The 26,107-nt window shown below is 38.1% G+C and overlaps 1 protein-coding gene and 3 long non-coding RNA genes across 5 annotated transcripts; 1 reads left to right on the forward strand and 3 right to left on the reverse strand.

Annotated features, from left to right (window-relative positions):
- Positions 1-3,866: 3,866 nt before the first annotated feature.
- On the reverse strand, positions 3,867-6,318 carry LOC133713844 (uncharacterized). The gene is made up of 6 exons (XR_009848274.1): positions 6,194-6,318; positions 5,353-5,550; positions 5,080-5,212; positions 4,845-4,898; positions 4,686-4,750; positions 3,867-4,271 (listed from the first exon to the last, which is right to left on the reverse strand). It is a non-coding gene; the product is annotated as an uncharacterized LOC133713844 (long non-coding RNA).
- Positions 6,319-13,134: 6,816 nt separating this feature from the next.
- On the reverse strand, positions 13,135-16,004 carry LOC133715830 (uncharacterized). 2 transcript variants are annotated; one of them, XR_009849238.1, is made up of 6 exons: positions 15,599-16,004; positions 14,980-15,147; positions 14,802-14,913; positions 14,474-14,691; positions 13,709-13,799; positions 13,135-13,383 (listed from the first exon to the last, which is right to left on the reverse strand). It is a non-coding gene; the product is annotated as an uncharacterized LOC133715830 (long non-coding RNA). The 2 variants fall into 2 exon arrangements; XR_009849237.1 differs by having other exon boundaries at positions 14,802-15,147; positions 15,599-16,003.
- Positions 16,005-17,685: 1,681 nt separating this feature from the next.
- Positions 17,686-18,204, reverse strand: LOC133716217 (uncharacterized). The gene has a single exon (XM_062142936.1). It carries the CDS (start codon positions 18,202-18,204, stop codon positions 17,686-17,688), a length of 519 nt encoding a protein of 172 aa, XP_061998920.1.
- A 3,692-nt stretch (positions 18,205-21,896) lies between these two features.
- Positions 21,897-25,545, forward strand: LOC133718692 (uncharacterized). The gene is made up of 4 exons (XR_009850513.1): positions 21,897-22,318; positions 22,433-22,539; positions 23,544-23,995; positions 24,104-25,545. It is a non-coding gene; the product is annotated as an uncharacterized LOC133718692 (long non-coding RNA).
- Positions 25,546-26,107: the final 562 nt, after the last annotated feature.

Raw genomic sequence — 26,107 nt, forward strand, 5'->3', positions numbered from 1 at the left:
AAATGCTTTATCACGATAAGTATGTATTTATAATGCGCATGAATTTTCATTATCATGGCAAAACGCAATTTATATGTAGCATTCTAAATAAAACAACATACATAGGGGTAATTATATAAACATAAATAAAAATCACTAAACGTGCTCAAAATTTTCTTAAATAATATATAACAATATATATATATAGCATGCTCAAAATAAAATATAAATAATAGAATAATATAAAGGCATGCGTAGGCATAATTATATAAGCGTAGATAAAATAAAAACATGCTCAAAATTTCATAAATAATAAAAACATAAACAATAAAATATAAGGCATGCTTAAAAATAGTAAACATAAATAAAATTCACATGCTTTAGATTCCACGAATATATATAACACATATAATAAGATGAAGAGTGGAATATAAATAAGGCAGCCAACAAAAAAAAAAACATACTTAGTTTCGAGAAAACAAAACAATCCTAGCGCACGTGCGTGTTGATGCAAGCGTGCGTAGCGATGCTTTTGGGCTTAAGAAAAAACTGGGCCGCTTCCTCTCTCTTTTCCGCAGTGGGCCACGGGGCCTAATTTTTTTATTTTTTTTTCTTGCTGGGCCGCAGCGTCTTTTTTTTTCTTTTTCTTTTGTTTCTGCTGGGTCGCGTCACCACTCAGGGCCCATTTTTTTTCTTGTTTTTTTTTTATCTGGGCCGGGATTCTTTTTTTTCTTTTTTTTCTTTTTTCTGGGCAGCTTCTTTTGTTTTTTTTTTTTTTTTTTATATATATTTGTTGTTGGGCCGGGTCTTTTCTTTGGGTCGGGTCACCCCCTTTTTTTTCTTTTCTCTCTTCTTCCTCCTTCACGTCTTCTTCTTTCTTCTGGTTTGCAGGTGGGTTGTGCAGAGCGGGGGGCCGCGCTGGGCAGTGGTGTGCGGGTGGGTTGAGGCTGAGACTAGCTGCAAAGCGCGGGGGTCGGTCGGTGATGCAGGCGCTGGGTGAGCTGCGCGGGGTGTGGGGATGTTGGGCGAGATGCGCAGGCGTGGTGCTAGAGGCGGGCTGCGCAGGGTGCGTGGGGGCTGTGCAGGCGTGGTGCTAGAGGCGGGCTGCGCAGTGTAAGGCTGATGCGGGGGCAGTAGCTCGGGGGGCGATGTGCTCGTGTGGAGGCTGGAGACGGAAAATTTAGGGTGGCGGCAGAAAGAAAAAAAAAAAAAATTCTTCGTAGGGTTTGGATTTTTTATTTTCGAAGCTAGGGCTAGAGGCTCGTGTTGATAACGTGTGTAAAAGTAAATTGGAATTGGTCTACTCATTTCATTTCATAGTCCATTTATATAGGGATAGAATTACAATGGAAACATCAATTACAATAATGATAGTAAATGCTGATTGAGCTGTGATTGCAATTCCTTGATTCCCTCTTCGTCAGTTACTTTGACGAAGGCACATAATGTGCTTTTCCTTTAACATGAATATATTTTTACCAGCCATCACTAATGGTAGAGGTTGAAAATAAATAGTTAATTCTAAATTGATTTTGACAGTCTCATCCATTATAAATACTTGCGTCCAAATTAATTTGGACAGTCTCGTCTATACTCACTACTGACATAGCCCACTAAGAACCTTATAGTTGTATTTTTCACTTTAGTATTTTTTTTTTTTTTGAAAGATGAGAAATTTTACTAATTCACACTAATAACATCGTACACTAAGGCATCCAGGATGAAATCCGGAGCATATGTGAACGAATCCTGATGAAGGTTCGAATCAAAACTAATGCTAGCAAGTCTATGAGCTACACGATTTCCATCTCTTCTAACATGGTGCAAACAAATATTAGGACATTGAATTAGAAGCCCCTTGATATCAGCAACTAGAGGACTCAAAGGAGATAGATCCTCACCGGAGGAGGAAATTGCCTGGACCGCTAGCAAACAATCACTTTCCAGTTCAGCTTGTAAGTAACCATGCTGCTGCATGAATCGTAGACCTTGTTGTATAGCTAGTAATTCAACATGTAGGGGAGAACTGACAAAGTCCTGTCTATAACAAAAGGCAGCATCAAAGGTGCTCATAGAATTGCGCAAGACACCCCCTACTCCTCCATGCTGAACAGTAGATAAAAAAGAGCCATCCACATTCATTTTCAGTAACTCACCACGAGGGGGAATCCATTTCTTAATCATTGCATGTTTTGGACTACTAGAATGGTCTCTAAATTGCGTAGCCCTTAGGTACTCCTCATACCATGCCATGGCAGAAGCAATTAGCATGGAGTTGTACTTCTCCTTATCATTCCACAGTTTGTCATTACGGTTCATCCAAATGCTCCAGAGAATAATCAACAGTTTATCAAATAAATGAGAAGGAAGAGATAGTACCCGTTCCAGCATCCATTCTTTCAAATTAAAGGCCGGAGAGACATAGATTGGAATTGAGAAAGGAGGTGACTGTAGGATAGATTTGGTAATAGCACAATCACATAAAACATGACCAATAAACTCATAAGGAGCTGAACAAAGAACACAATGCAGATCACCAGTGTAACCTTTAGTACTTAAAGCTGCTCGAGTTGGAAGTATGTTGTGGCAAGTCCTCCAACCAAAGATAGCTACTTTACTGGGCACTTTAGCATTCCAAAGAGCCTTCCAGAGCGGCGCATAGGGATCTCCAGAAGAGGTAGAAGCAGAATAGTTCCCCATAGACAGCTCGCTAGCCACTCTGTAAGCTGACTTAACTGAAAAGAAACCTTTTGGTTCTAATTTCCATGCAAAACTATCAGTGTTAAAACGTCTGCTTAGAGGAATACACAAAACTTTAGCAGCTACATCTGCAGGGAAACATAGATGAACAGCAGCCACATTCCAAGCACATAGATCGATCAAATAAGCAACTAACTCAAAGATAGTATCCTCAGGTTTATTCAATAAATGGTGAGGAATATCTGGAATCCAATTATCCTCCCAAATACTAACCTTGGTGCCAGTTCCAATTTTCCAATACAAACCAGCTTGTAAAACTGAACGAGCTTCCAAAATGCTTCTCCAAGAAAATGTGGATCTGTCACCCATATCAGCAGTGAGAAAGGTACCATGGGGGTAGTAAACAGCTTTGAAGACTTGAGCAACTAATGAATCTGCACTACTAGAATTTTGTTCATAGACATCGGCCCAGAACCGATGTTAAACTAATTTTCGACCGATGTCTTAGTGGGTGTAGAGAAAGATATAGACATCAGTATAAGCGCGTTTTTAACCGATGTCCCAGACAACATCCAACATCGATTCTAAAAAACAAATCGATGTATAATCGTTATAATCATCATATTTTTGTATGTTAGGTATGTCTAATTCTTCATATTTTCACATTTTATGCTTAATAAAGTATATGTCGAACAATACCTACGTGAACATTTGCATCGATTTCTATTCCAGAAGCGATGTCCAGTACACTTGTAGACATCAGTTGCCATGAGTATTGTTTGTTCGTGGGCATTTTTACATGTAGCTTGGCACATTATTTTCTTAGGAACGATGTCTGTATCTTTAGGCATCATCGGTTTTTTTTTAAGGACTGATGTTTCACTTAACACAGCACATCGTTTTCATTTAAGCAAAACGATGTTCAATGGTTTTATGTACATCGCTTACTTTTTCTAGAACCGATGTGTTGTTTCATTGTAGACATCGCTTTTGTTTTGTAAAATCGATGTGCACTGATTTTGAGTACATCGGTTCTGCGGACACAACTCGATACATTAATAATCATAAGACATCGATTTTCATTTTGATACTGATTTCTAATCTCTCAAGTGACTTCGTTTTCCTTGGCATTACTGTTTTGTTATGCTTTTATATACTTCACTTCATTTTGACAAGCGTGATGAGCTAAGTTTGCATCTAGCTGCTGCTGGGAAAAGAAATGCATTTCATAATCATCCAAAAATTGGGGCTTTCCATTAATTTTCTTTCCAAATTCATGATTGAACATATGTCACAAAAGAAAACCCCAAAACCTACAAAGGATATCCTAGAAACATATGAGCAACAATCTACAAAATTTCTACACCAAGCTTTGCTTCAAAGCAAAAAAGTAGCCTTGCTCAAAATTCATCTTGGTAGTCAAGTGCAAGAGAAATATGTATTAAGCTAAAGGTTCACATGAAGTGAAGTTAACAGCGGTAACCAGACCAATGTGACTAGATCACCTTATCAGGCTTGCCCATCCATTTCACTTCACACCCTAGCTCTTCATATTTGGCAGCCAAATATTTCACAACTTGTAATCCAAGGCCCTGCAAGAGAATGACAAAGTCAGTTTCACAGTGCAACATAAACCATTAGACAGTGATTTTTGGTATTACTAAACTCAACAAAAAGAAATACCGACATGACTGAGCTTAAAAGGTACTAAAAAGGCAGTGAATCTCAATACTAATATAACTAGACTTTACCAAATGTAAACACACATAAATTAATGACAAGAAAATTATAGATCCACCTATACCGAATGGCAAAAGACCGAACTAGTATAACATGAGTTTTCGTGATTTTGAATCTAGTATAACATGAGTATTCATGATTTTGAATCTGCAAATGGAACAACTGAAAACATAATCCTGAAGAAACAGTCAATAGGGGAAGCGCAAAGAAAGAATCAATCAAGCAAAATAGGAATAAAGACAAGCCTCTTGGACTATTTCACTGACAAAATTCAAGCCTCTGGGTGACTGGGTCCAATGGCAGATCCTGCTAGTAAGTATCCAGTAATGACCTGAAAACATTCAAAAGTAAAAAAAGATAAATTTTTTGAAAAGAAGCAGTTCTAGAAGCAAAGAAAAAACTCTGTACAAATGCCAAGGCCTCACTCTTGAGTTTAAACTCTGTAGCTTTGACATTGTAGCTGCTGTTCTGCTTTAAACCTGCACAAAAGAGTTCAGTTAGCCCCAGCTTTTGGTACTTTGTATGGTTACGTTCACAAACAAATCAAAAGCATTTTGTGAACTAAATGTTTCCGGGGGAGTTGACAGTGTACCAATTCAAAAAAAGAAGAAAGAAAAGAAAAGCACAACCAGTGCAAAGAAACTAAAAGAAAATAGTTACCTCAGTTGGGCCACCTCAAACAACGGCAAAATGAAGAATTCTCTCCTTCTCCTCATCATTTACAGTTGGCAGGCTAGCCTTTTCAAAGCATTCAATAACAGTTCTTCGTATCTTCTGGGGCATCTTCTACTTCCTGCATGAGGCAAGTATCTCAAGATGAGTTAGTAACAAAGATGCATACATTGATTCCCACTACCTGAGAAACCTCATTCCAGAAGAGATAATTTTAAAGTATTGCAAGACATGAATATACAAGGTTGCAAAGGACATCACCTTCAAGAAATGGCAGTTCTCCATCACACCAGGAGTATTGAATGTATTAACATTTGCTCCCACAAATATTACAAGGTAGTCGTAGTCCACTCAAATTTCTTTTTCCCCATTCTCTAAATTAGATTGGCAATAGACTTTCTTCTCTTTTACATCAATCTTGAGACACTCAGCTTCGGTGAATTGAAAGCCAATCTTTTTCTGTATAAAAACGTCAAGAAAAAGAAGTTAAATGACAAGTAATTGAATTCTGGCAGGCATTGCAATCATACAAATTAATAGAGACTTTATCTGCAGGGATATGAACCTAATTTCCAGGTTAACATAACTTCAAGTTACAGCATGCACAATTGTCTAATCAAAAGATTGCTGACATGTAGTCAACCAAAGACTGGTAAAAGTTTAATACATAATAAGGAAAATAATGTTTACCAGAAAAACAGAGACAAATATGCAACAGCTTATATTAGCTCACTGTGATTTACCTTTCTGACAATGTTACGAATTGGTTCAACAATGCTCCGAACCAAAGCCACATGTTAGGCTAACATTGAGCTTAATTGTCTATGTTATAAAGCCAGAGAAACGTAATAATTACTTCCTATTTGAAAAAAAAAAAAAAAAAACAACCATCTCTTTTTTGTTTAATCTCTTATATTGTTTTTCTAAGCAAACAAACAAAGGTCAAATCTGAAACAAAGCTCCCTACGCACTCAATTCATTCAAACTTCACCAATTCAAAGCCAAATCACACACACAGTAAGACCTAGATTCCAGAAACCAAGCCAGCATTTCAAAGATCTAAAATGAAAACGAACCAGAAAAACCCACACAATTCACTCACCCTTAGAATTCTCAAAGCTTCAGAATATGTTGTCTTCTTCAAGGAACGCAGATATCCCTAAATATCCACCCATCTATAATTCAATTTTCGATTGTTTGAGCTATGAAAATATACAAGCTCTGTAAATCATAAAGCCCTAAACCTGTTATTCTGTTTGACACATAGAAATGTTCATCAAGGACAATGAAATGATCCTACAGTAAAAATAAACCATATTCTCAGTCTTGTCTCCTTTGTTAGTCATCTTAATGTAATTGTTCCATCTCTTTTTAAAGTTTCACATTTCTTTTTCAGGATAAATCCCTTTGACTTTATTAACGGAAACTCTTCCTCCAAAGCAGTATCAGTAAAAAAAATAGTTAAGACATGAAGTCTGATGTAATAGAAAGAATAACTAAAACTTTGAAGAGAGAAAATCCTTAAATGAAAGAGTCAAATCATCATCAAAATTTGCATTTGTTTAAGGTCCACAGGATAAAGTGAAAAGGCACTGGCAGCAAGTTAAAAAGAAAATAAGTAACAAGATAACACTAGTTCATCAGAACTAAATATAACGAACAAATTCAGAATAAGCAGTTGGAACTTACTCGACAAGTTTCTCGCATCCTCTCAATTTGATCAGGAGTTTTGATCTTCAAAATGAATATATCATTAATGATTTTCCAAAATAAGAAAAAAGAACACCTAGAGAGCAGAAAAGTCTAACTTGATTGCAGTCATAGCACATCAACCTATACCAAACTGGAAATACCAATGTAAACTGCAAAATGAAATACACATGGATCAAATGAAAGAATTTGACCTGCGCTGTCCTTTGGACTACCATCTGTGATAATTAAGGAAGCAGCAGCAGTAGAGAAATAAGAGAAATAAGATATATCACTCTATAGGCAGCATCGCAATCAATACCGATACTAACCACAGCAAAGTGCTCATCAAGAGTGAAGTGCTAGACAGCAAACAAGCCATCATCACTGACAGTAAAACCACAATTAGCCCACAGAAAAGCACTGATTAAAATGAATGAAGTGAAAGTTATGACGCATAAGGAAAAAAAAAAAAAAAAAACTGGCAAAGCACTCATGCTAATGAATTTGGTCTCTAGAACAAATCAGCTTTCTTCTTTTGCATGTCTTGCTTCCATTTTGGCAGTTGATAGAAAGCATCTTTCGTCATCCCAAATATGGTCTGAAAGTCTTCATCAGAGAGGTAGGCCTGCAAAGCCAAACAGAAAATGTAATTACCATTTCAAAACAGATGATGAAGTGTAAAAACATTCACAAATGACCAACCTCTCTTCTCTTAAAATCAATTCCAGTTACTGGATTGTCAGATTTAACCCTCAGTTGGTCATAACTGAAAGTACTTTGACTGCTTTCACTGCCATTTTCATCCTGCTCTTGCTTTGGTTCTGATCGTAAGAAATACCAATGCAAATGGAAAATTAAAGCTTAATTCAACAAAAGTTCCAATCTTTCAAGCCATGAACATTCAAGAAATCTCATAATCAAGTATTTCTGATTCAGTAGCATCAAGATTATAGCTTTATTAATCAAAAAAATCATAAAGATTAGCGAAATTGAAAAAAAAAAAAATTGAGAGTGAGAAATTGACATACTGAAGATTGGCGGGTTTGCTGCAACGAGCACACGACTGGGTGGCGAAGTCGGCCATGATCGCATTCAGTAGCCTCAGGCGAGCTGTGAGACAAGAGGAGGAGGGGCTAGGGTTTGAGTTGAGAGGGAAAGTAGCTCCAATCGACCAACATATTCAGATTATCAGGATACATTCATACATACAATTTCATTACTCTAGGAATTCAATTTCAATTTCAAATGGGTTATTCATGAATCAATCAGATTAAGAAGAAGAAGATAAGAAGAGAAGAAGAAGAGGAAGAGGAGTAGAAGAAGACGGAGAGGGAGACTGGGAGAGAGAGATACCTGGAGCTCGGAGACGGAGACTCGGATATGGGAGACCGGAGAGGCGGAGACGGAGAGTTAGAGACGGCGGAGACCGAGACACGGAGTCACGGAGAGAGTCAGAAACGGCGCAGTTGAGTGCAGCTGGGTTGCTGTGTTCGGGTTTAGGGTTCCAACCCCGACTTCGGTGGGGCTTGAGAGGAAAGAACCATTCCTCTTTAATTTCTTCAACTCTGCCAATCTCAGATCGAGGCCGGGCTCAGGATTTAGAGTTGTTACTTCAATTTTATATCGAGGTCGGGATCTCGGCGCTTCAGATTCTGCCTGAGAATGGAGGAGGGAGGATTGTGATGGTGAGGAGGAGGAAGAGGAGCTCGAGTTTAGGAGGAGCTCGAGTCTGGGTTGAGAATGGAGGTCGACACTGAGCTTAGGGTTTGTGTTTCAGTTTTGGGGTCGGGCGCAATTTTTTTTCTAAGTGTGAAAGTTTTGAGTTTTAGTCCCCGCTTCTTCATTTCACTTAAAAGACTTAGCGCTTTTTGCAAATATAGGTTCCCGCAAATTTTCGAACTAAATTTTTAACACCAGTCATTTTAAGAACTGATGTTAATGACATACATTTAAATCAGTATTTTTGTAAAACGATGTTAAATTACTTTTTTACATCGTGGGCAAGTCTAACCGATTTAAATGATGTGATGTAAATGAACAGATTTCTAGTAGTGCTGGGTTGGAAATCAACCTCCAACCTTGCTTGGCTAGCATGGAAAGATTGTGGGCATGCAAATGCTTAAAGCTCATACCTCCCTCTTCTTTAGGTAGACACATTATCTCCCAAGACAGCCAATGGATTTTTTTTCTTCTGATCAGTACTCCCCCAGAAGAAATCAGTGCACAATTGTTGCAAATCATCACATAAGGATTTCGGCAACATATAGCAACTCATAGCATAGGTTGGAATTGTCTGAGCAACAGCTTTGATCAAAACTTCTTTTCCTCCAGCACTCAGTAACTTGGAGCGCCAACTAATGAGTTTTTAGTTAGCCTCTCCTTTAGATAAGCAAAGATAGCCACTTTAGAATGCTCTATATGAATAGGCAAACCTAAATAGAGACCATGCTCAGAAACACATTGCACTCCAAGGATGTCTGCCAATTGAGATTGAGTTTGGGAGTCAACACTACCACTGAACACAACACTAGACTTATGCAGATTAATTTGTTGACCTCAGGCTCTAGCGTAGACATTGAGAATCTGTTTAAACTGAGTACATTCATTGGTAGTAGCTTCCCCAAAAATAAAGCTATCGACAGCAAATAGCAAGTGATGAAGAGTAGGAGCAGAGGGAGACATAGACAAACCTTTGATTGTACCATGTTGAACTGAGGGGAAATCAAGGCTGATAAGCCTTCCGCACAAAGTATAAAAAGGTATGGAGACGAAGGATCTCCTTGCCTAATTCCCCTTGTAGGTAGAATGAAACCTGTAGGTGCACCATTGATTAGAATAGAATAACTAACGGATTTGATGGTTTCCATAACCACATCAACCCATCTGCTACAAAAACCCAACCTCAATAACATTGCCTCAAGGTAAGACCATTCTAATCTGTCATAAGCTTTGCTTATGTCTAACTTCAAGGAGAAGAAACCATATGCTTGGTGTCTTAACTTCTTCATAAAATGTGCTACCTCAGTAGCTGTAAGTGTATTATCCGAGATTAAGCGACTAGGGACAAAGGCGCTTTGAAGTGGAGATATAATCTGAGGGAGAAGAACTTTGAGTCTATTAGCAAGAACTTTGGAAGCTATCTTGTACACCACGTTACAGAGTGCAATTGGTCATAGATCCGAGGCCAATTTTGGTTCTTTCACTTTGGGAATAAGAGTGAGATGAGTAAAGTTCGATTCCTGAGAGAGCTGCCCAGTTTGCAAAACATGCTTAATAGCCAAGCAAACATCATGATGAACTACATGCCAAAATTTTTGAAAGAAGAAAGGAGACATACCATCTGGCCTGGGAGACTTAGAGGGATGCATTTGGAAAAGAGCCTTCTTAATTTCTTCATCAGTATAAGGAGTAAGAAGTACCTCATTCATCGAAGCTGTGACTTTAGGTTGTAATGCTTGAAGCACTATAGAGGTGGCTGCACTATCAGATCCCTCAGTATGAAAAATGTTTTCATAATATCTAACAAGTGTCTCTGAAATCTGATCTTGATCAGAGGTCCACATCCCTTCCTCATTTATGATTCTTGTCACTTTATTTCGACTCCTTCGATTAGATGCTCGACGATGAAAGAAAGGTGTGTTCCTATCTCCTTCCTTCAGCCATTGAATACGAGACCGCTGCCTCCAGTAAGTCTCGTTGATTGTGAGTAGCTCATTAAGCCTGAACTGCAAAGCTTTCTGCTCCTCAAACTGAGAAGGTTCAAAAGGTTTACTCATAATAGTTGCAAGCTTATCTTGTACAAGTCTCATCTCCACATATTATTTTTCACTTTAGTATTATTTTGTTGTTCCAATGACATATTAGTAACCTCTAACATGCTATACATGTGGTGAAGAATTAGAAAATACTTGCATCCAAATTGGTTTGGTCTAGGAGGTCCAAATTCTCTCTTATTTGTATACATTTGGCAATCTAAATATATGATTTAACTGTTCAAAAGTTAAATAAACTTTTAAAGATTATGAAAAAAATCAATGCACAAACAAAAATAGTTTACTCATTCAATTGCATCAAACAAATGTAAAATTTTGGTGAAAGTTAACAGCCTCATGATCAACCATGCATTTGTTTGATGCAATCAAATGAGCACAACATTTTTTTTTTTGGACTAAATACTGTTTTAGTCCTTGAACTTTTGACCAAAAAACACTTCAGTCCCTGACCTTCTAATTTCACACGTTTAGTCCTTGTACTTATCAATTTTGGACCAATAGGTCCTTTCCGTTACTCTCCATCCAAAACCTCCGTTAAATAGTTGACGTGGTAATTATTTCCCCACTAAATTGTCTATTCTACCCTCACCTCCGTTTGTTTTTTTAATATATATATATATATATATATTTTTTTTTTTTCTCTGTTTATTTTTTCTTCTTCCTCCTCTCTCTCCTCCACCTACTCAATCTTCCTCACTTCCTCCTCCGAGACTCCTCAATGCCGTGCCCTTTTCGTCCTCCTCTCTCTTCTTGTTGTCCTCTACACCCAGATCGAAGGGACTGATTCATATACAACATATATGTTAGCTGTTTGGAGCTCGATTCGGATCGAAAATTGAGGCCGAGAGAGAAGATGATCCATCTAGGGAAAAGATGATCCGATTTGGGGCGTTTTTTTTTTTTTTGTCAATCTGTTTATCTCTTCTTCTTCCTTCTTCCAGCTCCACCCCCTACATCGTCCTCTTCTCCACCCTCTACGACATCCTCTGCTGCGTTTCCAACACCGCCCTCCCCATTCGCCACTTGCTTCAGCACCTCCCATAAACAAAGAAAACACAAGCAAGCCAGATACCCAAATCATTGAGTTTCAGAAAACAGAAAATCAAAGGCAAGCCATATACCCAAAATCAAAGGCAAGCCATATACCCAAAACACAAACACCATTACCCCAAACTCAAATCGAGACCCAATCCAAAATAACCCGAATTGAAACCCTAAATCCCCAAATCAACCACAAAAGAATCAAACTTTGGGAATCAGCAACGATTTAGATCAAGAAATGGATTTTCGGGTGAAGATTCAGACGACCTATTTGTATGATTCCAATTCGGAGGTTGTGGTGTTTTGGGCTCCCGAATCCTTTTCGCCAGATGCCCAGCCATAATTGCGCGATATAGGCGAGAATTTGAAGCTTCGAGAGCAGTTGATGCTTCTCCTCTTAGGGATTCAGGTTCGGATGGTGGTCTAGTTCAGGTTCAGGTTTCTGGCCGGACCTGCGGGGGCGCTTGGTGGGGGGAGAGCAAGAGGATCTAGGGGTAGGGTTTGGGTTGGGGTTGGTGTTAGGTTGAAGAAGAAGGGTCTGGAAAGGGTGGATGGCGTGGGAAATGGAGTGGGAGAGAGAGATGGGGAGAGAGATAGAAGGAAAGGTGGACGACAACGTTGGGTTAGGGGAGAAGAGATAAATAGAAAAAAAATCAAAACAAAAAAAAGAAAAGAGAAAGAATAAATTAAAAATAAATAAAAATTAAAAAAAATAAATTTAAACAAAAAAAAAGAAAGCAAGGGTATAATAGACATTTTGACGTGAAATGAATGCCACGTCAGCAACTTAACGGAGGTTTTGGATGGAGAGTGACGGAAAGGACCCATTGGTCCAAAATTGAGGAGTACAAGGACTAAACGTGCACTACGCCAATAATACGATCAGACGACAGTTTTTCGCTGTCGTCTGATACCCCTCTTTGCTGTTGACTGAGTGGGTGCCGTCTGATGTGAGTATCAGACAACAGCAAGATTCTGTCGTCTGAAGAAAATTTGGACAAGAGCAAGAACTAACAAACCTGTTGTCTGAACACCAGAAAAGACAATAGTCAACTTAAAGTAGCTGTTGTCCAAAGTGAATTAAGTCAGCATAATCTAAAGAAAAGTAACTTCTGAGGTCATTAAGACAACATAACTTATAGTGTAGCATTGTCTGTTAAAGTTTCACACTCTATTTTTCTCAAAGTAAACTCTTGTGTGTTGTTTGCTCAAACAACAACTTTCTAGGTTTTGCAGTTATTGAAGTTTATTTCTAACCATGGTTTTCCTACTTTGATGTAGTGGTTAATGAAGTGAGACAATAGAATATATACTTTGACATTGTGTTTTACAATGTTGGGCAATAGAACCAGTTTAAAAGATATTGTTGTTATGTTGTACAGACAACAGTTTTTTTATTTGATTTGTTTGTGCTCAATTATCAGACAATGGTTTTCTGGTGAAATTGCATTGTTTGAGATTGGATAACAAGACATACATTCTGGATATTGCATCTAACAAAACCTATCAATCAACGCATCCACAAACACATCCAATATTGATACCAAAAGCTTTCCATTGAATCCAACAAGATCTACAATATTCCATCAGCAGTAGGTTCATCCCAATATTAACACATACTAACCTTGCCAATATACTTAAAGGCCAAAAACATAAACTTGTCGATAAATGTGTCCAATGCACATTAACCATGCCTATATATACCTAAAGAGTCTAAATACCAAAACAGATAAAGGTAAGAGGATCTCCACAACACTTCAGTTCCTACTTGCAGCTGCAACATCTCCTGTGGTGCAATAACAAGTCTATCAATTAGTAAAAGAACAGAAATCATGATTGTTGCCTTATAAGGTTTCACTCATAATAATCTATTGAACATAAGCAAATATCTAACTACAAAGCAATCTGGTTATAAGTTTAAGCTTTGTCAAGCATTTCCCAACAAATATCTAACCAAAGCAGTCCATAATAATATGCGGATATGTTCAATAATATATATGTATTTATGTGTATCTAACAAAATATCCAAGCTATATATAGCTTCAGAAGCTATTGAATACAAGATTAGTAACTAAACTAATTATAATAAGCACTTTGGTAGGACTTCATACCAGTGCTTCTGTGACCTTGCAAAATTTTATAAAATCTTGGCCACCTGTCAGTACAAACCTTCAAGCCCCACTCATGATCTGATTACCATATCTGCCAAATACAACAAAAATATTATCATTTTAAGAAGTTGAAACGGGATCGTAAAAGATACATTAGAAAAGGAAAGTTTGTTCATCTTGTCATCTCCATAAAAGAGTCTCAAGAGTCGCAATTATATCAGCATTATATAAGGAAGATGATAATGAGTACTAAGTCCTGGTTTACAAAATCAAGTATCAAGTAAAAGAAAAATGACTTCAGTTATTTAGTGAGAAAATCTCTATCAGAAACAATCGGACTTTGAATCACACAGCGAGACTTAAATTAATGTATTGAGCAGGTGTCAGCATAAGAAATAAAAAAAGCAAAGGTTTTGGCTTATTCTATATTAATTAGATCATGAAGGTTAATTGTAAACTGTAATCTTCAGTAAGGGATTCATAAAGCTGTAAAGATAGAATAAGTGATCCCACAATATTGGGTCATCTTGAACAAAAAAAAAAAAACAATTAACCACTTGGTGCAAATGCATAGATTCTATCGTCTCACTTCCAAGTAAAAGAAAGGCAAGACAAATGTCAGGATGCAAAGCTATCCCCAGTGTAGCAACTACGTACCACCAAAATGAAGTGGCTGAAGGGCCACCTGGACCTATCAAAATCTACTGCCACAGTACCACTAGACATCTCCAAATTAACAGAAAAAGGGGGGACAGCAGGACTTACGTGTCTCCTGTAACTGCAGCCTTATAACAATCACTTCCTTTGCCTCCGAGAACCCGTCTCGATGTACTTCTTTGCGTTATCCCAGGCACCACCTGCCGTGTTCAGGAAAAGAGCCATGAGAATACCAGACACTGTTTCAAACATCAGCATGGAAGCCACAACTTTAGCACCAAGTAGAGGCTGCCCAGTATAGTATCCAAATATCCGGAACGCAATACCTGCAAGGGATTCAAGCAATAATTATTCCTTCATGATCTAATTAATATGGAAGCAACAACAAACTTATCTCCACTGCATGCCCAAATTTATAAAAACATAATTGACCTACCAACTGCTATAGGTGAAACAATAGCCAAGGCACCAGGTTTTATCATCTCCCTCAAAGATGCAGATGCTACAATAGCAACACAACGTGCATAACCTGGCTTCTCCTTATATTCCTGCAGAAACATGTTAGAAAAGGCATTATTAAAAGGAATGCAAAACATCAAAAATTCACACTGTACCTTGAGCAATAGGTTAATAGGCAATCAAAGTGATCCCAAGTTTGTCACAGGTAGCCTTAACTCCATTCTCCTCTGGTGCCTTGTATATGAGACTGTAATTCACTTGCTTTGATGCTAGTGGGATACCTCTCTTTTTGAGTTTCTCATATGCATCACGCAGTCTCTTTTCTGAAATAAGAAACTTTATGCATCATGTTCTGATTAATTAAGGAGGGCATGCAGTTTCGTTAAATTGATATATTTTCAGTGTGCCAATATCTTCTATACTTACTAAACTAAAGAATAAAATAAAATAGACAGATGCTTATAATGTAGAGAAAGTATTTCATTGTTCGCTCTGCTAACTTATATCAATAAGAACAAGACAATAGACTTGTCTTTCTTTGGAAGAAGCACAAGATAATATATAAAAGTCATAGAACCATGACAACTACCAAGAGCACTACCGTCAAATTCAATCAATCTAATGCTTTTATACATCAACAAACCCTGGAAATTTCACACAGCCACTCAATATCAACCCGATTAGAAGAAAATAAAGGGGAGAGAACACCAACATTAACAATCGGAACCAGCACAAAATCTAAATTAGGAAGGAAGAGAAAGAGGGATTGGGTACCTTTTGGCAGAGTAGGAGAATGATTGAGTGAGAAGGCGTCACCCGGTGGTCTTTCAGCCTCAATGGTCGACGAAACTCTTGGATTTTGAATCTTGGTCTGAGCACGTTCGTGGTGGCCGTGTATTGAAAAATGGACGGAGATCGAAGAGGGTTAAGGAACAGTGATGTAGTAGGTTTGGGAGTCGCGTGCGGTGGTCCGGTGATCTCGATCGATGGAAGGGTGGCTGAGGTTTTATTCTTCATCGCTTGGGCTATCTTTTGGTGGTGGCGGTGTCAAAGTCGACGGCCGGAAGTCGAGCTTTCCGGCGTGACAGAGAGAAGGTGAGAGGAAGAGAGGGAGAGCAGAGAGAAAGAGGCATGTGCGGCTGAAAGAGGAAGAAGGAGAAAATGAGAAAGGCTAGGGTTCTTTTCTCTAAATAATAAGAAATGAAATGTAAAATTTGGTAGAATGGAGGGAAGTGAAAATTGAAACTTTGGCTAAGTTTTAAAGTCAATTAACTAGGGCGCCAACATATTGAACCCTAAAATTTAGACAACATCAATTCAAGTACATTGTCTAAAAGAGAGTGGCACAACAGAAGATTAAAAATTGTTGTGTGAATCAAAACAATCAGACGACATTTTTTTCAACCATTGTATTAATATTAATTGCACAACAAAGAAGTAATAACTGTTGTGTGATTAAAAACAATCAGACAACATCTTTTGCCAACCATTGTGTTAATCAATCTTGGACAACATCAATCTAATAACTGTTGTCTGAATTGATTGATTCAGACAACATCGGAAAAACAACCATTGTCTGATTTACAATTGCACAACAGTAATGTAACAACTGTCATCTGATTCGAAAATTGAGACGACAGAAAAATTCTTGCTGTCGTCTGATTATTTCAGACGACAGTTAAAATGTTTGCTGTCGTCTGATATGTGTTGTCTGATTCCGAAATTGGCGTAGTGGTGTGAAATTAGAAGATCAGGGACTGAAGTGTTTTTTGGTCAAAAGTTCAAGGACTAAACAGTATTTAGTCCTTTTTTTTTTTCACATTGATTTTTTGTTTAGAGATGATATTTAATGATTGATTTAATTTTTGAACAATTAAATAATGGATGTAGATTGCTTGTTTTATGCAAATAAGAGAGAGTTTTGGCACACAAGTCCAAACCGATTTAGACGTAAGTATTTTTCTTTTTCATTTTAGTATTATTTTGTTGGGCCAGTGAAATACTGGCAACCTCTCAAATGTTAAACAAGTGGTAAACAACTATAGCAGTTTCTTTTAATTGTCCAATGACATACCAGGAACCTCTCATATGCCATTATGTTGTGAACAAATAGCCGTTTCTTTTGGTGTATGATCTATTCATCTCTTTCCCTAAAACAGAAATCTAAGGAAAGTAAATCGTTGATTTCTCTCTTGTGTAAAAGGATTTTTTTTCTTTTCTTTCAATCTAGATTCTCCATTATGGTTGTGTGATCAATTTGTTATTAGTCATTAATGGTGCGGACATGAGATTTAGGTTCTAAGTGAAACTAAAGCTTGGAAAGAGATGACTTTGCCGGAGGATGCCATAACAGAAATAGAGAACTACTCGATCTAGTTGATAGATATGATAATCAGATTATAAGAAATATGATAATTACATGGTCTAGCTAGTTACAGAGATTTGAGAGAAGAGGATGGACAGATCAGAACGTATGCGCAGATCCATGTTGTTTTGATATTTTCACTTGATCAGTATTTGGACAGGACAAAATAATACTAAAATAAAATACATGTACAGATGTCAGCTTTTTTGTGGGCCACGTCAGTGAGTATGACTGAGACCATCCAAATCAATTTGGAAGTAAGTTTTTTCCTTATGATTAATAGAGCTTATAAAAATCATAATATTTAGTGTAGTACATCTTTCTGGATTTTTTGAAGGAAGAAAAGATTTTATTATTGATTCATACAAGTACAATCGTAAATGAGGGCATCCGAAACAAACTTCAGAGCAATTGTAAACCATTCTTCATGAACATTGAAATCAAATCCATGGCTAGCTAACCTGTGAGCTATAGTGTTGACACTTCTATAGGTATGTTAAATACCAACAGCAGACAACTCATGCAATAAATCGTTAATATTCTCTACCAAGATACCAGGTAGAGACAGATTCTCCCCCGGTTCACCAATGGCCTTAGTAGCCACCAGGCAACTAAGTATAATAACATTAGTCAATTCCAATGCTTGGATCAATTCCAATCCATGCTTAATTGCCAACAAGTCAGCATGCAATGCTGAAACCACATGGCTTTTTCTAGAAGAAAACCCAGCTATAAACTCTCCATTTTCATTTCGTATAACACCACCCATACCACTGTAATTCAGAGAAGGAACAAAGGCACCATCAGTGTTCAAGTGCAACATTCCGGGTAGGGGAGGATTCCAAGATGGCCTGCCTTTCAATTTCGGTGAAGCAGGTTGGACAGTGGGTTTATTAGCTTGCGTAAACTCTTCGTACCACGCCAAAGTGTGAGCCACAATTGCAGGACCAGGTTTAGACAAGTTGTTCCAGAGTTTATCGTTTCTATTTTTCCAGAGGCCCCAAAGAAGCATCATTAGTGTAGCAAAAAGATTGGCAGATAGATTGAAGGCCTACTCCAGTAGCCATTCTTTAAAATTGAAGGAGGGCGTGACAACAGTTTAAAAGGCAAAAGGGGAGACAGTAAGTATGGCCCTTGTTGTTGGGCATTCACAAAAAACATGTCCAATGGACTCAAGCTTGTGTGCACATAGAAGACACCCTAACTCATCTGTGTAACCTTTTCTGCTTAAACTCTCCCTTGTTAGGAGCAGATTATGGCAAGCACGCCAAATACATAAAGCGACTTTACCTGGTACTTTGGCTTTCCACAGAGTTTTCCAAAGATGACTAAAAGGGTCTCCAACCGAAGAGGATGCCAACATATTACCCAACACCATATCACGAGCAATCCAATATGCAGTTTTAGTAGAAAACATACCTTTCTTATTAGGCTTCTAGGTGAGTTAATCTTTGTTACACCGAAAACTCAAAGGACCTCATAATAGCAGCCACAATATCTTCTGGAAAAATAGCTTGCAACAACCCCAAGTTCCAGGTCTTATTACCATTTTTTATAAGGGAAGTTACTGAAGATAGTCTACATTGAGCAGGTTTATGAATACGATAGATTGGAATATTAGGAATCCACTTGTCATGCCAAATATTGATGTCCGTCCCGGACCCAACTTGCCAAAATAAACCAGCTTGAAGCACCGAACGGGCTTCCATAATATTCCTCCATGAAAAAGAAGGAGAGTCTCCCATATCCGCTTCTAGAAAGAACAATCCGGAAAATACACCGCTTTATGGAGTCTTGCAATCAAAGAGTTTGGCTTCGAAAGCAACCTCATCCTTGTTTTGCTAACATCACCAAATTATGCGCATGTAGATTCTTGAAGCCCATTCCACCTTCATTCTTAGTCAAACACATGCGATCCTAGGATCTCCAGTGAATTTTCTGATGATCGTCAGTACTACCCCAAAGGAATTGTGCACAGAGTTGGTGTAAATTGTCACACAGAGCCTTTGGCAATTTATAGCAGTTCATGGTATACGATGAAGCAACTTGAGCTACAGCCTTGCTAAGAATTTCTTTGCCTGCAGAACTTAAGATCTTGGTACGCCAACTAATCAATTTCTTTGTTAACCTTTCCTTTAAATAGGCAAAAATAGCAGATTTAGACCTACCAACATGAAGCGGAAGACCAAGATACTTTCCATGATACTCAACACATTGCACCCCTAAAATGGAAGCCAAATAGGACTTATCATTTGGAGGCACATTCTTAGTAAAAAATACACTGCTGTTCTCCAAATTAATTTTCTGTCCAGAAACACGCTCGTAGACATTTAATAAAAACTTGAAGTGAAGACACTTTGCTTTTGTAGCCTCAACAAAAAGAAAACTGTCATCAGCGAATAAAAGGTGATTAATATATAACTGGTGCCCCTGGACACATAGACAAGCCTTTCAAAGAGCCATGAGAAACTTCATATGAAATCATCGCTGAAAGACCTTCAGCACAAAGAATAAAAAAGTAGGGGGAGAGGGGGTCTCCCTGCCAGATGCCCCTGGAAGGGATAATATAGCCCACCGGAGAGCCATGCATTAAAATGGAGTAACTGACTGGTTTTATAGAACAAAGAACAACATTAGCCAATTTTCTAGCAAAACCCAATTTAGTCAGAACAGTATTGGGAAAATTCCATTCCAATCTGTCATAAGCCTTACTGATATCAAGTTTGAGAGAGAAGGAACCTTCACTTTGGCAACATAATTTATGCATGAAATGTGCGGCTTCTGTGGCAACCACGGTATTGTCTGAGATCAAACAACCTGGGACATAGGCACTTTGGAGCGGAGAAACTATATCAGGTAAGATAAGTTTAAATCTATTCTTTAACACTTTAGAAGCAATCTTATAGACTACGTTGCATAAAGCAATCGGTCTAAAATTTGAAGGTAAAGTAGGCTCTTTAATTTTGGGAATGATTGTGAGATGGGTGAAATTGCTTTCTACATCCAACTACTTCATCAACAAGAAGGTCTTCACTGCTAAGCACACATCATAATGAACTATATGCCAATATTTTTGGAAAAATGCAGGAGACATCCCATCCGGACCCGGCGATTTTAAAGGGTGCATTTGAAATAAAGCTATCTTAATTTCCTCATCAATATACTCAGCCAGAAGAGACAAATTCATATCCTCTGTGACACAAGGTCATATCTTATCAAGCACCAGATTGATAGCCTCCACATCAGAACCCTCAGACCTGAAAATAGTCTCATAGTACTCAATGAACATATTGGAAATCAACTCCGAGTTAGTTTGCTAATTGCCATGTGCATCCATAAGGCCTTTGATCCTATTCCGACTACGTCTATTAGATGCTTTTTTGTGAAAAAAAAGAAGAAGCAGAATTATGGTCACCATCTTTCAGCCAAAGGACTCGAGATCGTTGTCGCCAATAAGTTTCTTACAATGAGAGCAGTTCATTATAACAAAACAGTAAAGCTTTCTATTGGTCAAACTGCAAGTGATCAAAAGCCTGACGCATCAAATTGTTCATCTTATCTTGCAGCAACTTCATTTCAGATTGTCGTTGCTTGAATGTGAGAACATCCCAAGTCCTCAACAACTTGCCAGTGGTATTTATCTTTAAACCAACCTTCTCATTGGATGACCAGTAGAAGGAGTCGCCCGACCTTTTTGAATGATTGAAGGACATTCAACTTGTTGCATCCACATCTCCTCAAATTTGAATCTCCTCTCTCTTGACACGCTTAGAACAGGCTCAGAACTAATCTTAATCATAATGGGGTTGTGATCTGATTTGTTAGGGGGAAGAGTTATAACTCTAGAGCAAGGGCACATGTTAGCCTAGGTGTCAGAACAACATGCTCTATCAACTCTTCTCCTTTGTGAACCTATTGAACCACGTAAAACATGATTTAACGTAACCCATATCAGACAAGTTACAATCCATACAATCCATCAGCGCTTGCTGGAATTTTTTTATTGGAGCCGCCCCTCTTTGTGGGCCTCCAGTGTAGACCCCGTGAAATTTCGAACGTCACATTTGGACGGGATAATTTGTCGCGACCTTTGTTTGGCCAAAGACTTTTGGAAATAGTTTGGGCTTGGGCCTTAGGCCCAAAAATAGCTTAAGGTTAGGGTCCATAATTTACTTTGGACATCCAACAAACGGGTATGCTAGTGAACCTAACCCAATAAGTTAGTTGACCTTTGACCCGAACATCTCCCTTGATCCAATAAGGTTCTTGTAGCTCATAATAACATCCTTGCATAATTTTGAAATCTACTTGTGCGTGCATTTACGATTTCTCATTTTACTTTATTTCTTAACAATTGGTTGAATTCCTACTCGCCTTACCCGACGCTTACTCGTCAACCATTCCTCCGACTTTATAAAAACACTATTTATTTACTCCTTATGTTTTTCAAACTCGAGCAAAATTTCGACAAAACTTACTTTGCCATTTTTCTATCTAAATACAAGTTTGGTGAGGCCCAATCCTTATTTGGTCTTGCCAACACTTTAATTTGAGTTTTCTTGTATTTACTTATTTTACTTTTATTTTCCCCATCGTTTTGGTTTTTACAGCCTATTATTTTTACCCTAATTCTTTTACTTTCCCCAAGCTGAGCCTCCTCCCTCACACTCAAAACCCAGCCTTTCTTCTTTCCTTGTTCACGTCAAAGTTGGGCAGAGAGAAAGGGGAACCTCGTTCAGCTCTTCCCTTCCACGTTGCCATCATGCAAAGGGCAACTCCTCCTAGAGAACTATCCCAGGCCTTCAAAAGGGAGAACCCAGGCCAGAGATTGTCGTCCACCCTCTTCTTCTCACCCTTCCTCTCATCCCTGTGCATATCAGTGTGTTTACGTGCCTCGAAATGCCTATTTAGGGACCTCCGATCAAAAACATTTCTTCATCAAAGTTGTTTACCTCTGTCTCTTATATCTAACCTCCAAATTTCAGCTCCATTGGAGTCATTTTGAGACCTGTACACCCCTCGAAGCGGGAGCTGCTCAGAAACTAGCCTGTTCCGGATCTCTGCTTGAATTCCTTCTCTTGCTCTATCCGAATCCCCCACATCTTGTTTGAGACTAATACCAACAGTTGGTAAGATTCTTGAACTATCAAGTTCCTATTTCTTTCCTCAATTTTTAGGCTCAATACGTTCAAAACAACTCTTCCACATATTGAGAAGTTTTTGTTTCACTCTGCATGTTCGAGATTGAGTGAACTTCTTTGCCTGCAACTGGGCTCGATCCAATCAACTCCCTCAGCTCTCTTTCCTGTTGAAGCCCTCAAGAAAAACTCACCTTTTTGGTTAGTCTTTGGTGAGTATCATCCTTTCCTTAACACTCTGTATATTTTTGGTTGTTGTTACAAACTCTTGCAGATTACAACTTATCACTATTTTTGTTGGAACCTTGTTGCTTTAACTTAGAACCTTTCATTCTTTCTGATCTGTTGTATTTATGCTAGACCATGGTTATCTTGAACATTAAAGTCGTGCTTGATCCAAGAGTTTATCTGTTTTACGGTTGTCCAAACACCATGTCTTCAAAACATCATGTTATTGAGCTACAAGACCTCCTCTTTTTAGTATTAAAGGATGACTGACAATTTAGGTCTTTAGGAGCTTTAGATATACCCTATAGGTGTCTTAGAGTCTACGTAACTAGCCATTTTGGGTACCAAAAGAGCTTTGAACAAGAGAACTACTTTCTGCAGCTTTTCAGTTTTCAGTACAATCTGACCCAGCTGCATTCATTTCAAAACTGGAGCTAAACTGATGAGAATTTGGGATCAGTTCCTTCTAGAGAAATATAGTAGATACAAAGATGAACATTCCAGAATTTGAATCACTCCAAAATCATTTTTCTAGAATTAGTTATGTAATTTTAAAATATGTGGACAAAAGCTGGTATTTCTGGAAAGAATCTGCACATCGTTTTACTTTAGCCTTTAAAGCCTTTACCCTTCACATGGCTTCACTTAAAATTTCATAACCATTTCAATCTTACTGAGTTGGTTGTTAAACCATCTTTTTTCCAAAATTTTCCCAAGAATTTACCTCAAGTATTTTGAACACTTTTCCTTGACTCTTGACAGTTCCTGTTTAAACTCTGTTTCCAGCTTTTGACAACTTGTCTTTTAAAGGTGTTCTTGCCACTTTTTTCTGAAAAACCAACTCTCCCTTAGAGCCCAAATGGTCTGCTTATTAGTTGGTAAATTAGATTAAAGGAGAGGTTTTCTCCGGAGAGCATTGAGAGTGATTAGCTAGTCATGTATATCGTTATTAATGTCGCTTATTGATCTAGGCTCGATATCGTTGTAGGATCTTGTGAAGTTGGTGGTTGCTACAAGGTTGCATATATTGAGGCCAAGTGCTGCAAGAGAAAGCTCGAGTTCCAGGTAGGGGATGCCTTTAACTCTATCTATGCTTTTCTTGCATATACTATGTTTTATATGAGGCCTCATGCATGGTTTTTTGGAAATTATCTGTTATTTTTACAATTGAAATGGTTTGCGTGGTTGGATTGATGTGTTGGCAATTGATGGGGATGTAAGGAGAGGTCTGTTCCTCCTTGGGGATTGAAAATGCCACCAGTGGTAGGCAGTGTGCACCATGCCCTTGTTATTGAATTATCCCCTTTGTCTCTAGCCTTGTGATAATTGAATTCCGGAAAGTGATTGGCTAGATGGACGGTTATGATGGAAGTTGTGGAAGAAGATCAATTGCCGTGGGATTGTAATTACGTGGTGACGATCACGTGGAATCGCAAACCGGTATTTATCTATTACTTTTTATCAAAGCGATAACTCATGTTTTTTAAACTTAGATATAGGGGCGGGCATGGGCAATGACTGGATGTAGGAGCCTAACCCCTACTTTAGTTTGTTTTGCAGGCTGTTGTTGTCGAAGGTTGGGTATGGAGGATAATCCTTGGAGGCCACAAATTGTTTTATTTAAAGTTTATTTTTATTTGGCTTGTTCGATCTCGTTAAATTTTTGTAACGTTATGTATGGTTGATGATGCGTGTGATTGCTTACCACCAAAGTGGAACCCTAGGTTTAGAATCTCCATTTGAGTTTAGGTCCTAGTGGGCTAGACCTAGAAGACTCACGTAAAATTACCGTTCAATGAACCTAATGCAAACTTGGGCTAAGAACTAAAAAATGACTTAGGTTCTAAAACTCAACACAACACCACCTTCCTTTCCTCTTCTTTGCCTAGTTCGTAATCTTGTGGTTACGAGCCAAGCCCACTATACAAGCCTAAGAGTTTCGGGCTTATAGATTTCTTGTTCTCCAACCTAAAGGCCTTGTCTCTTTGAGGAATTCTAGGCCCAAAACACTTACTCCCTAAGTGTCGTGGGTGTAGGGTTCCTTGGGGAGGCGGCGCTGTGGTAATCCGGTCTCCGGGTCGCCACAGACAAACTAGTCGTAATTGCTCAGAATCTCATTACAATCTCCTGCCACCAGCCACAACATTGATGTTTGAGCAACCAAAGTGCGGATCAAATTCCAAGTCCATATCAGATCTCCATGAGATGTGAAGCCATATATCCTAGTAAACCTCCAAATCTCCGATGAACCCAATAACCCTACCTCTACGTCAATGTGATGAGGAGAATAGTTGCGCAACCTTATTGGAGTATCATTCATCCAAAACAGAGCCAGACCACTAGAATCACGATCCTTAGGCGAGCAGATGCAGCCATCAAATCCCATGCGAGTACACAATTCCTCCAATAAACTCGGACCGACAAGTGTCTAAGAGAGGAACACTATGCTGGGTTTTTCTTCCTGACCAAAGTAACCAGAGCCTCTCGTGTTTCAAAGTTCACCAACCCCCTACAATTCCATGCAATGATCTTAAATTAGAGCATCGATATGATTTAGATAAACTGAACTTTAGATCAATCGAAGAAGGCGAGGAATGACGCATGCACGACTTAGGGTTTCTCAAAGGAGAGAACTTTTTAAGAACCATCAAATATAGTACATCTTTCTGGATGATGAACCTCCATTCTCTAATATCTAGTTTAATTTGTTGTTTGGTTGTTTGTACCAATTTTAGGGAAATTGGCTTGTAATCCCTTAGCCGATAGATGAGAAAAATATGGTGCTTTTATTGTTGGTACTTTTTTTTTCTTTTATCGTTGGTATTTCAATAAAATTTTATTTTTTATTAGATTTTATGAGATATTAATTTTTGGAAAAGAAATTGAAAGGGAAGGAAACAACAAACAATAACTAATTCTTCGAGTAATTAATGCCGATATTTAATTGATTTTGAAGTCATTAGAGAAAATATTGCATAATTAAAAGCAAATCAATTATGATCGCCGCCGCAAGAAGAAGGTAATTATGGTGCCATTAAGTCCGAATTTCTTGATTGTAATTCCTTTCCTAAACCTTATGTTTGTAATTGTATAAATACGACCCTCTAGCTCCTTGTAAAAGGTCCATGCCAACACATGAAGTATACATCTACAACTTTCAGCTAGGGATGGCAATGGGGCGGGTTGGGGATGGGGATCACAATACCATCTCCATCCCCGAGGTCATTTTCCACCCCCATCCCCGCCCCAATCCCCAATAAAAATATACTGGGGATTCCCCGTCCCCATCCCCATTGGGGACGAAGCCTCCAAACCCGCCCCAAATCCCCAATAAGAATTTAATAAATAAAATAATTTTTTTCTCATATTGTCTTTTTTAAAATCAAAATCTACAACAAATAAAATTAAAACATGATTAAATTCATAAATCATAATTTAGTGAGTGCAAAAGTAAAAAAAAAAACTATTAAAGTAAAAGTGTAGCCATTAAAGTAAAGTAATAAATGTATATATTTGTGATTTATATATATATATATATATATATATATATAT

The sequence above is a fragment of the Rosa rugosa genome, chromosome 6, assembly GCF_958449725.1.
Source record: "Rosa rugosa chromosome 6, drRosRugo1.1, whole genome shotgun sequence".
NCBI lineage: Eukaryota > Viridiplantae > Streptophyta > Magnoliopsida > Rosales > Rosaceae > Rosa > Rosa rugosa.